Here is a 12783-nt window from a genome sequence, read left to right on the forward strand (position 1 = left end):
GTGCTTTTGCCTCAGATCTTGCTTTGCTTAGCTGCTATCTCTTCATAACCAGTAAAAATGCTCTTAATTCTGCAAAATGGAGTTAAGTGGTTTCTTTCTTGGTTGCTGAGGGAGGCCGGCTTGACATTAAGCAATATCTCACTTTTGCACTCATCCCGGAGCTAACACCTTCCGAGGGGAGTGTAAATAAAACCAAAATGTCCAAAGGAATGTCCAACCCAGGCAGCGACCAGGAGGACGACATGGGAGCGGCTGGGTTCTTGTGTCCCTTGGAGATGGAGCGGATGGCAGATCTGAATTTGGAGGAACGGTCCGTCCACATCAGGTGGTCATTGGGAGTGGGACAGAAGTATGACCCTGAGGAAATTCTGGCTGGATGTACCACAAGGCAACATCAGCGATGGGCAGCTGCCTGGCAGGACACCAATGAGGAGAACCTTATGAAACTCTTTCAAGAGGCTTGGGAGAGGCGATGTTTACATGAGAGCGGTTCCAAAAGAGAAGCTGATCTCCCAGGCCTAGAGGAGAGAACTGCAGAAGTCCTGTTCCTCCCAAGAGGGGGCCCTGGGGGCAGACAGTGGAGCTCATCAGGATCTTCAGCCATGAGAGCCCTTCCAAGAGGAGGACCCCCCCCCCCCCTGAGACACGGATGGCAAAAGTTCCTCCGCTTGGTGTGAAATTTGGAAGTTACCCAAAGGAACTAGGATTTTTCCTGGTCCAAGTCTGGAATTTCATGCAACAGTTCGGAGAGGATCTCCCCACAGAAGAAGCCAAGATAAGAGTTGTTACCATGGCACTGGAGAACAAGGCAGTGGCATGGATGGTTGCCTTGCATAACGATGACTCCCCCTGCTGAGAGACTATAATAGGTTTATGGCCGCCCTGAAAAAACCCTTTGATGATTCGCTCATGGAGTGGAAGGCCAGAACCAAAATGAAAACCCTTACCAAGGGGAAGAACCCAGGGGCTGATTACATACAAGAGTTTCGTGAATTGTCTGTTTATATGTGGGATTGAAGCTTTCATGGACAGTTTTATGGATGGTTTAAACAAAGATATATACCAAAACTGTGTAAGCACCCCCCCCCCCCCATAACTTGCAACGCTGGTACGAATTGGCAGCAGAAGTGGAGATCAATCTAGCCAGAGATAAGTACCACAAAGACAGTGAGAAAGAGAAAACTACCCCCCCAATGCCCCCCAAAGGAACTCCAAAAGGAGGAAAAAGTTGGTCTACAAGCAAGCCCAGTCTGCCACCTGCTTCTGATGTGGAAAGGAGGGACACCGGGCAGCAAATTGCCGCTCCAAGATTGGCCCAAAGCCCTCTGCTGTGGGGGAGAGGAAGCCAGACAAACAACCTGGGAAAAGGAGGGATACCATCATGAAAGGGGTGGAACCTGTTGCGCAATTCTCTCCCATCCCAAAAGAAGAAGAACCGTCCTCATCGGGGGAAAGTGAAACCAATTCCAATGATGACCATCTGGTAAGTTCCTGATCAGGCTCCATGACCATCCCAGTAGAACATAAAGTGCCCTCCATTGGTGCCCAAGCAAAAATGCTGACCCTTTTAGTCTCAGGATACACACATTGCATTGTTAGCCCGGAAGTGGTGGAAAAATGGGCTTAAAACTGAGAACTTTGAAAGTCCCCATTGCTTTTTGCCAACTTGATGGTTCTGTAGCTGGGGGGGGGGTTCCTGCCCATTTTGTGACTGAACCTATAGACATGTGGATGGGGGATCACCAGGAAACATTAAGTTTCATTGTTGCACCCGGGATGGACCGGCCTCTCATACTGGGCTTACCCTGGTTACGTAAATGGAACCCACACATCAACTGGAGGAAAGGGTGGTTGCGCATGTGATTCGCTAAACCCCCAGAGGGAGAAGGGAGGGTTTTCGACATTGCCAACGCTGAACCTAACCTAGTGGCCGTGGTGCAGGAAAAAATTGAGGAGGGAGGAGAAAATCCCAAATGAATATTGGGACCTAAAGGACGTTTTCAGTGAAAAATCATCTGATAAATTACACACACACACACGTGACAGATTGCAGCATTGAGATCCTCCCAGGAGTAAAACTTCCAAAACCCCAGATTTACTTGATGATCCCACTCAAAATGGAGGAATTACGGAAGTTTATTGACAACAATTTGAAGAGGGGGTTTATAGAACCTGCTAGGCCACGTGTGGCTGCCCCTGTGTTGTTTAGTGAAAAGAAAGATGGCTTCTTTTGTCTCTGTGTTAACTACAAAAATCTTAACAGTGTCTGCATGGAAAATATACCCCCTCCCTCTGATGAAGAATATGCTGGCCCAATTGGGTAAAGGGAAGATCTTCACGAAATTGGACCTAAGAGAGGCCTACTTCAGAGTCAGAATCAAAGAGGGAGATGAATGGAAAACTGCTTTCAACTGCCCACTCAGATGTTTTCAATTCAGAGTACTCCCATTTGGCCTACAGGGGGCGCCAGAGGTTTTCATGCAATTAGTAAATGAAGTTTTACATGAACACCTGTACAAAGGCGTGATGGTCTACATTGGCGACATCCTTATCTACATGGAAATGTGATAAATACGTGACTTTAGTGCGATCAGTACTCAAGAAACTCTGGGCTGCCGAACTTTATGCCAAATTGTCTAAATGTGAATTTCATCAAGAGAAGATCGATTACCTGGGCTACTGCATCTCCCACAATGGCATCGAGATGGACCCAGTGAAAGTCCAGGCTGTAACTGAGTGGGCACCTCCTCGCACCCGCAAACAATAACAATTTTTTTTGGGATTTGTGAATTTTTATCGTCAATTTATTCCTTCATTCACCAGCATTGCTCTGCCCATTACAAATCTCATAAAGTCAAAAGCCCAGACCGGGTAAGCCTTTGAATTGGACTATGGAGTGTCAAGCTGCTTTCGAAAAATTAAAGCGACTCTTTGCAGCTGAACCCATTTTGAAACACCCAGATATGGAGGCACCATTTATCATTCAAGCGTGTTGGGGAAGTATTACTTCAAACGAACGCTGATGGAAAATTGCAGCCATGCACTTACACCTCACACAAAATGACAGAGGCGGAGAGATGATGGGCTATATGGGAAAAGGAAGCTTTTGCGGTCAGATGGGCTTTGATGACTTGGCGACATTTCCTAGACGGGGCAAAACACCCTTTTGAAGTATGGACTGATCATAAAAATTTGGAAGCATTTGTTTTTGTTTCCTATTACAATTTGATAGCTTGTTAGTAACTTTGACTATCACTAAGTGTATCTTTTTATTGATGAATGTATTTTATTCTCCTTACATACACTGAGAGCATATGCACCAATGACAAATTCTTGTGTGTCCAATCACACTTGGCCAATAAAGAATTCTATTCTATTCTATTCTATTCTATTCTATTCTATTCTATTCTATTCTATTTCTTCCAAGTAATCACTGCCAGCCCAGTTTGCTATAAAAGCAGCATTAGCAGACAGTCACATGGATACATGGATATCTTTACCCAGTTTTGTTCTTCCATCAGCCAAGATCTTTGAGTTAGGGAAGGGGATAACTACAATTGTACATGGCACCTTCGCAGGGAACAATTGTCTCTTTTTATGTTGTAAGTGCCATTACATGACGCTGTAAGGACAAGCTGGGGATGATTGCTCTTTAGCAGTATTGCTCAGATTTCATTGCTTGATTATGGTGGAGTCCTCAAGTAAGAATGTTCCAGTTCTTCAGGATGAAATCTAGTGTTACACCAGATTTCATAGCCTTTATAACAGCCATGGACTTCACTCTGAGCTCACTCATACTCGTAGTTATATTTTAGCCCTGAGTTGCACAGACAGTTATCCATCATGGGGAGGGTGTTTGCAGTTGTTGTTTTCTTAAAGCAACATTGGCACTGAGTTCTGTGTTTCAAATCTTTTTTTTCCAGATTTTTTTTATTTTTTAGTCTCTTACATGCCATTTTAAGTATACATTCACATAACTGTTATTCTTCTTTACATTTATCATTCTTATACATTTATTATTTCATTTAATAGGTTATAATATACAGTTTGGGTTGCTTTGTTTACCATCCCTTCCTCCTGTTGTAACACCACCTTATTATCCCTTTCTTTTCTCCCTCTCTCCCTTCTCTACTTCCTTCCTTCCTCCTCTCCTTTTCCTTCCTTCTTCCCTTACTTTTCTCCTACTCCAGGGGTGGATTTTAGCTGGTACACTGGTACGCCCATACCCATTTGTGCAATTTAGTGTGTTTTCCCATACCCATTCTTCTAGAGGCTGCATACCGGAACACTCCCTCCCATTGCCTGCCCCCTTGTTTGCTCCCCCACCTGCCCAGTCGCTGCTCGCTTGCTTGCCCCGCCTGTCTGCTCCAGGCTTGCCCCACCCTTCTCTTTGACAGCCACCTCATTTCCAATTGGGGGGATCCATGCAGAGGGAGGAAAAACATGGATTTCTTCCCCCTCCCCTAATTGGAAATGAGGTGGCTGTGAAAGAGAAGGGAGTGCACCCCCCGTGGCTTCTTCAAACAGCCGAACTCCCCTCCTGTTCCTCAGGCAGGCCAGATTGGGAGTGCGCGCCAGGCTGCTGCTCCTCATGCCGCCGCCACTGTCAGCGCGACTCGTGAGTGGAAGAGAAAAAAATAATAAAAGGCTCTGCGGTGGCAGGACCAGCCTGCCATGGAGTGCTCCCCACCCTGCTCCCCTGCCCGGCAGAGCTTTTTTTTCTTCCTCAGCTTGACTCTTCTTCATTCCTTCCTTCCCCCAGCGCCCACCAAAGTGCTCCCCCTAACCTTTACCTTTACCTACAGTATATCTAACCATATGATATCTTAGATTTGTTGATCATATATCCATACTTATTGCTTTTGTTTTTTTATTATTATTATTATTGTCTATTTTTATATGTGATACTACTAACCAGAAAGTATTATTCTAATTCTTCTGAGTAATTGCTGTTCTTTCAGTTTGCAAGGATTGTCCCTCAAAGTGTCCTGCAGCAGGCATCTTGCTAAAGTCTTAAAGAACAACCAGAGATTGAAAGAGTTACTGTTGTCTCTCAAGGACATAGATGACAGAGCAGCAGAATTGCTGTGTGAGGAGCTCCAAGATCCAGACTGCAACATAGAAAGTCTACTGTGAGTGATCACTATTACTTTTAAGTTTGGTATGTGTTACTTTCTCTTAAATTCTGGAAAAGTATCCATGGAATGATAATTACAATTATGATACTGTATTTAACCATATTATGTTCTGTTCCTTCTGTTTTCTAAGATGCAATTCTGTCTGTGATTATAATCAAAATGGTATGATATAGCTGGGGGATATGAGATACTTTCTTAGCTGTTAACAGAGGGACTAAATTTGAGGAGGTCAGTTCTTAGGGATAAGCTCAGAAGTTTATAAATGTTCATTAAACAATTTGCAGATATGACAGCAATTTTACTGATTAAAAAATCTGCACCTTTGCTTTGCAGATTTATAGGTGTATAAATGGTAATTTTTTGGGAATTCTCATATAGCTTAATTTTTTTACACTATGACAAGATTTTTATCTGAAATTTACAGCAATCTTTTTGTTATTTTGGTGGATTATGTCATTTTGCTATCACTTCTTCGACTTTCTCTTTAATTGTTTAATAGTTTCCTTTAATATAGTAAAGTTCCCTGAAAATTTCTTCTGTTTAGTATTTTGGGAATCTGCTTTAACATAAATATTGACTTGCAAGGTAATTGCTAATTAATTAAAATTGTACAGGTAGTCCTTGAATTACGAATGGAGCCTGCTAATTACATTTGTAACCAGAGGATTTGTAGGATTGAATCATGTAACTTGACTGCAGTCATTCCCTCCTTTCGCCCATGCATTCGCTAATCAAATGGGTCTTTAAGTGTACATGAGGTATCTCAGGGTGGGGAAGGCCATGGGGGTCTAGTGATGGAACAGGTTACTTTCTTCAGACTACCCAAGGCTTACACTAAGATACCTCATTCTTCCTCCCTTGGAGTCCTCACAATTGCTCCTGCACATCCTGCCGTGATGGGCATTTTGAACTTACTGCTGGAATAATTGGAGTATTGTTGCTTCTAAGTTCCACATTTTTCCTTCCATCTCCTGTCTGTGTTGGAGTAAAGTTTCTGCATCTACTGGAGAGATTACTGTAGAGCTGCCTACGATCCCACAATCATGTTCAAAGATGCCTCCTTCCCATGAGCAATGAGTCTGGTACAGAGATGGGTTCCTACCAGTTCATCCCGGTTCGGCTGAGTAGGTAGTAACTTGGCCTGCCACACACCACCATCTTCTTTTTTGCTTCTGCACAAAAGCATTTTTAGTACTGTGCATGCGCCCTGCCCAGTCTCTGCTTTGCAGCTTGCCTGCCTGAAGCGCTGCACCCCTGAGCTGTCTGCCAGATAAGCCTGCGAGTCGCGGCTTAGCTAGCTGCCCCTGCTCACTTCCCCATGGCCTGCAGCCCTGTCATGCTTCCCTGCTTCCACGTGGCCTTCCCAGCATCCCCGTGGCCAGCTTGCAAAGGCAGGCAAGCCGAGGGTCACATAAAAGGCAGGGAAGCATGGCAGTGCCACGGGGAAGGGAGTAGGCTGCTTGCTCCCTTCCCCGCAGCCCTGCCATGTGTTAGACCGTGGGAACAGATGAGGCAGACTCAGGCTTCATGAAGTTATTGCTAGAACCAACACACACTGATCAACCAAAGTTGATTTGTTTTTCTGATTCCGACTGGGCGAGCGACAAGAAGTCACGCAAAAGCACTTCTGGTTACATGATGTTCCTAAATGGTTGTCCTGTTTACTGGCAAGTGAGAAAACAGAGTTTTGTTTCATCTACTGAAGCTGAATATGCTTGTGTTTCAGATGCTTGTAATTCTCTAACGTGGTTTGATGCTTTGATCACAGATATCTGGACACGTCCGATTCGACCAATCACCGTGATGGAAGATAATGTATCTGTGGTTTATATTTCTGAGTCACATTTTACAGGTTCTAGGTCCAGACACATTGACATTCGTTATCAAAACACAAAGCAATTAGTTAAGCAAGGTTTTGTTAAATTGCAATATGTTTCTACACATGATCAGATTGCAGACATGCTTAACAAACCACTTGCCGCAAATCAACACGAGTATCTGCGAAAGAAGATGTGCCTTAATTGATGATTTGATGACGTCAGCCCAGACTAGCAAAAGAAGGGGTGTCACGATGTTAAAAGGTTTGCTAGGCCTGAACTGCCTAAACTGACACTCAAGAGTTAAACTAAGAAAGCTTTATTGCGCAGGTCATAAAAGTTCTTATCTGAAAGTGATTTATTGCGCATGCGTTACACATTCCAGAATCAAATTTTTTTTTCTTCTTTGTCCGGCTGCCAAGCAGAACTTGGCAGACAGGGCTTTTATTATCAAAATGTAACAATTAGTTATTTTCTGTTTTATTTACTTTTATTATTTTCGTATTAAAGTTTGTTTATTAATTAGAATACTTTTAAAGACTTTTATTTTTCTCAATATCTCAAAAGATATGCGGAAGGGAATCAGCCACGGTCCATTGATCTCAGATATCAGGCATTTTTCTCCCTGACAGTAACAACAGGTCTTTATTAGTAACTAGAATCCAGCAAAGATCCTGTCTGGCATTAGCCCTTTTATAGGGCTCTGACAGGGCTGTTGACCAATCAGGTTTGAATGTGTTCCTGCTGGTAACAGCGGACCTTGGTGGAAACTACTTACATCACTATTCACATTCAAAGTGCTCAAAGTACTTAACACCCCACCCCTTTTAGTTGGGTTCATCTAACTTGTGATGTAGTCACGCAGGTAGGTGGGTTTTCTTTTCTTTTTTTTAATTGAAAAAGTTTTATATAAACAAGTTTTCCCCCTTTTTACCCCCCCCCGCCATATAATATAAATCACATACAAATACTGTACCCCCTCCCCTCCCCCCATCTTGAAATAGGTTTCTCATTCAAATATTATACCCCCTCACCTCCCAACAATCATAATATAAGTTTCTCTTAAAATAACAATAGCCCATTAACCCCATCTTCTAAATTAATTAAACATATATAGATCATAATATAAATTTCTCTTAAAGTAACAATATCTCATTAATCCCATCTTACAGATTAATTATGCATATATATTTCCCCACCCTTCACCCTAACCCTCCCCCACCTCCCAATCAAACCCACCCCCCTGGCTTCCGCTATACACCACTCTAAGAATTCCAAGCATCCCATATATTATTTACTCTAATCATCTGTCAATCTAAACATTCTTACCTAAAGGCTACATAGTACTTCCTAGTCTGGTATTTATTCTGTATGTAATCTATCCATTTTACCCATTCCTGTGTGTAATTCTCCTGCTTCTGACCTTTTAAAAAAGCTGAGATTTTTGCCATTTCGGCAAAACCCGCCACTTTCTGAACCCATTGATCAATTGTCGGTAAGAAATCTTTTTTCCAATGTTGCGCAATCAACAACCTAGCTGCTGTAACCATATACAAAACCAATTTTGTTTCCCCTTTAGTAAAATCCTTAGTTATACCCAGTAAAAACATTTGCGGGGTAAATTGTATTCTTTTCTTGAGTACATTTTGCATAACCCACCATATTTTTATCCAAAAAGCTTTAACCTTGTTGCAAGTCCACCATACATGAAAAAAGGTAGCATCTAGGCACCCGCACCTCCAACATTTTGGTTGAACATTTGGATACATGCATGATAGTTTTTTAGGATCTAAATACCATCTGTAAAACATTTTATAAAAGTTCTCCCTTAGATTCTGTTGACTGTGTAAATTTTACATTCTGAACCCATATTTTTTCCCAGGTATCCAACATAACCGATTCATCAAAATTCTGAGCCCATTTAATCATACAGTCCTTAACCAATTCACTTTCTGAATCTCTTTCTAACAGTACATTATATATTCTTTTAACCTGTTTTGGGCCAGTCTCTTTTATCTGCTTGATCAGTTCCACTTCTTTATCCATAAAACCGACCCTACAATCTTCTTTCCATCTCTTCTGTAACTGTATATAATGTAACCAATTTAGAGTAATTCCTTCTTCCAACAGTTGTTCCAAAGTTTTCAACTGCCAATCGACCCCATCAGCAATAAGCACGTCTTTATGTAAACACCCCCCGAGTGACTTAGTATTCGTAATCCACATGGTGTCTGCAAGATCCAACCAAAGCGGTATTTTTTAATCCCAATTGGGCTTGTGCTTCTTCCATATTCTCATCAAGGCACTTCGGAGAACATGATTGTTAAATACTTTATCCACCCTATCTTCATAAAAAAGATATGCATGCCATCCCAGAGCAAGGTCGGGTGGGTTTTCTGATGGCTCATCCAGACCTGCACACTTCAGTTGGCGCCGGATCTTTAGTCAGGTCGGACGGACCAGTTACCTCTGCTTCTTTGCATGGTAGAACCTCCTAGAACTTTTCACAGGGCAGGGCTGAAGTTCCTAGAGCCAGCTCGCTCGCAATTTGCTGTGACTCTGCACCCTCAACAGATAAATCCCCCAGTATCTTTGGGTTTGAGGTGTCCATGGATGGAGTGAAATCATGCTCCATGTGGGTAGGACTTTGGCTAACTTGTGCAGGAGTTACCTCTGGTTTCCTAAGTCAGGATTCGGAATGGCGGCTACAGAGTTGGTCAATGTGCCTCTTCCAAGTGCGACCGTCCTCGAGTTCCACTTGGCATAAGCGAGGTCTGGTAATACCTGTGACTGTGGCAGGAACCCAGAGTGGTCCCCCAGCGTAGTTGTGGGCATAAACCCGATCCCCTACGCTAAACTGTCTAATCTTGCTGTGAAATTTCCAAGAGTTGGCCTAATTAATTTACGAGCCTCCAGACAAAGTTCAAAGAAAACACATTCATTTATTAGGACTTCTGGGGTTTTGTCAGATGTGGTTGCCAGTTGTTCTTGTGTGCTCTTTTGGGGGGTTTCCAGCATGGGTGGTGTTTGTGCTTGCTGGTGTGGGAGGGGTTGGGGGCCCCTTGATATCCTAAGTCTGCAGGTACCCCCTTGCCACCAGATGGTTGGTCCCCACTTGTCTAGCCAGGAAAGTCCCAGTATGATTGCGTCTGTCATTTTGGGGGATATTATGAATCGAACTACTTCCCAGTGATCCGCTAGCTCTAGCCTCACTAGTTCAGTCAGGTGGGTGGCATAGGCTCCTCCCATTAGGGACCCATCGACCTGCTCGAACTGGATCGGGTGGGACAGCATTTTTGCTCTGATCCCCAGTTTCAGGACTGTGGTTAGGTTGATCAAGCACCTTGTGCAGCCTGAGTCTATTAGGGCTTGGAAATCCCCCTGGTTTCCTGTTTTTGGGACTGTGAGGCGTATTGGAAAAAGGAAAGGGTGAATTAGTTTTCTCACCATTGGGTCATTTTCTCCCTTGTCCTCGCTGTCATATGGTTCAGGCAGCTGGTTGTAGTTGCCTGGGGTTCCACCACTTTCACCTGGGGGGGGGGAAGGAGCATCTGCAGCCTGGAGGGCTTTTCTGGACCTGTTGGTGGTCCATTTGGGGCCTCGTTCTGGTTGTGCCCTGGGCAGTGGGTCTGGCCTTGGTTTTGGGGCTGGGGTTGGGCATGCAGCTGCCATGTGACCCATCCCCCCACATCTGTAACATTTCAGCGGACTTCGAGGGAGGGCTGGTTTCAAGGCCTGCTGTGGTGGTGTGGTTCCCCACCGGCTGGGTGGTTTCAGGTCAGGTTGACCTCTCTCTTTTGTGTCCAGTTGCTTTCTCATGTCATTGGCACGCAGCCCTGTCGACTTTTGTTGCAACCTGGAACCACTCAGAGAGTTGATTTGGGATGTCGCAATTTGCTTGTCCAGGCTTGTTTTGAAGAAATGCATCAGCAGTCGCTCTGGTAAAGGGGGTAGCCTTCCTATGACCCTCCTAAATTAACGGATGTGCTCTTTGATGGGGCGGCCCCTCTGCTTTAGTTTGCTGAGTTCCTCTTCCGCATATGGGTCATCCTCCTCCCCCTCGTCAAACCTGGCCTCTAGCAGTCGCAGGAAATCATCTATGTCTTGGAGTTGCAGGGCTCTCCTCTTGTGGAGGGCTGCTAGCCATTCCCTTGCTTCTCCCTCTAGACCCTCTGCAATGGCATTCACCATGGCTCTGGGGGATGGGTAGAAGTGCCCATAGCATTCTAGGTGGATATCAGCTGAATCAAGGAATAGGGCTAGCTGATCTGAGTCTCCGTCAAAGTTTCCCCTGAATTGGGGCGGGTCATTCAGCCGTACTCCTCCAACCTCCTGTCGGCCTCTGTATGCTTGCGTCTGATATGTCTGGCCATCTTCTTCACCCCTAGTTCGGAGAGAGTGAGGGAGTTGTCTGCTCTTGGCAGCTTGCCTGCTGCATGGAAGAGGCACTGGTTGCCATTTTGGGCTCCTTCTCCTTCTATCAGGAGGGGGAGGGGGTGCGATCCAGTCTGCATCTCCTCCCCTCAACAGGATCAGATGTTCCTCCCTTCTCTTTTGGCCCCTCATCAGCAAGAATGGCCTGATCAAGATCCTCCCTCTGTTCCTCTATTGCACCCCCTAGGGATTCCATCTGGGGCTTTGGGAGCCTGGTTTGTTTCCAGTCCCACCTCTATTCCACCCTTGCCAGCTTGCTTGAGACTCTTCCCTGTATCTGGAGACTAGGGCAAGGGAATTCCAGCTCAGCTGCTTTAGGGGTTGATTTCCAAAAGTACTCATCCTGTCTTGCTTCTGCTGCTGGGAAAGACATCACTGCTTGGCATTGCCACATACCTCCAGCTGTAATCAGTCTTTTTCTCCAGCCCCCTGGTTACCTGATTTTTCCTCCAAGCACCCCAAATATCGGGGGAGTGCTCAGAGAGCCCGGGATTCAGGAAACCCGGAAATCTTAATAGATTTTTTTTAAAGTCAGTTTCGGCTCTTTGTGAAGTTTCCAAGAGTTGGCCTAATTAATTTACGAGCCTCCAAGCAGAGTTCAAAGAAAACACATTCATTTATTAGGACTAACATCTTAGCATGGACTTCTGTGGAGCCGAAACTAAATCCCACTTAATGGCATCTAAACTTTACCCCTGTGTCCCCTCCTCTCTTGTTGAGGTCATTAATCACATTCTCCAACAGGACGTTATGGCAAAGTTCAGGACATGCACATTCACATTCCAGTACAGAAATATGAGACTTTTACTCTGGGTAAAAGTATGCATGGCATTTCCCCCATTCCCTCCTTAAGTTGATAGTAGTCATGGAAATGCTTTAGACATTGACATTTGCTGTTCGAATCAGGGGGGTGTTATGGCAGAGTAGTTTGGGTGCAACAGTCTAAGTTTGACCTTAGCTGGCAACCCATTAGAAGCTCGGAAGGGATTCTCCTGGTGGTAGCACTCAGTGTGATATGTTGAATTAATAGAAATTGGTCAACCCGTGTTTGCCAACCCCTGGCCCCATCCTGGATAGGGCTTTAGTGGATCGCACCATTCTCTCCACCTGTTCATTGCTGGCCAGATGGAATGGAGTGACCAGGGCATGCCTGATTCCCTGTGCTGCTAGGAAGGTCTCAAATTGCATAGCTGTAAATTGGGGCCCGTTGTCAGAGACCAAGACATCGGGTAGGCCGTGCGTGGATAAAAGTCTCCATAGTACCTTAATGACCACTTCTGCCATAGACGAGATCATCAGGACTACCTCTAGCCATTTCGAGTATGCATCCACAACTACCATAAATGTTTGGCCATGAACCAGGCCGGCAAAGTCAATGTGCACCTTAAACCGTG

At 44.7% G+C, this 12783-nt stretch overlaps 2 protein-coding genes across 3 annotated transcripts in view; both read left to right on the forward strand.

The window, feature by feature from the left end:
* Positions 1-5058, forward strand: part of LOC309383869 (caspase a-like) — a 42436-nt gene extending 37378 nt beyond the window's left edge. The window contains exon 4 of the mRNA XM_081936842.1: positions 4962-5058. Coding sequence (XP_081792968.1) covers positions 4962-5017 — 56 coding nt within the window. The 3' untranslated portion in view covers positions 5018-5058. The remainder of the gene's footprint in view (positions 1-4961) is intronic.
* Positions 1-12783, forward strand: part of LOC309383865 (NACHT, LRR and PYD domains-containing protein 12-like) — a 259601-nt gene that overhangs the window by 210110 nt on the left and 36708 nt on the right. The window lies entirely within an intron of this gene.

This window comes from Natrix helvetica (genome assembly GCF_964273705.1).
Source record: "Natrix helvetica genome assembly, chromosome: 1".
In the NCBI taxonomy this organism is placed as follows: Eukaryota; Metazoa; Chordata; class Lepidosauria; order Squamata; family Natricidae; genus Natrix; species Natrix helvetica.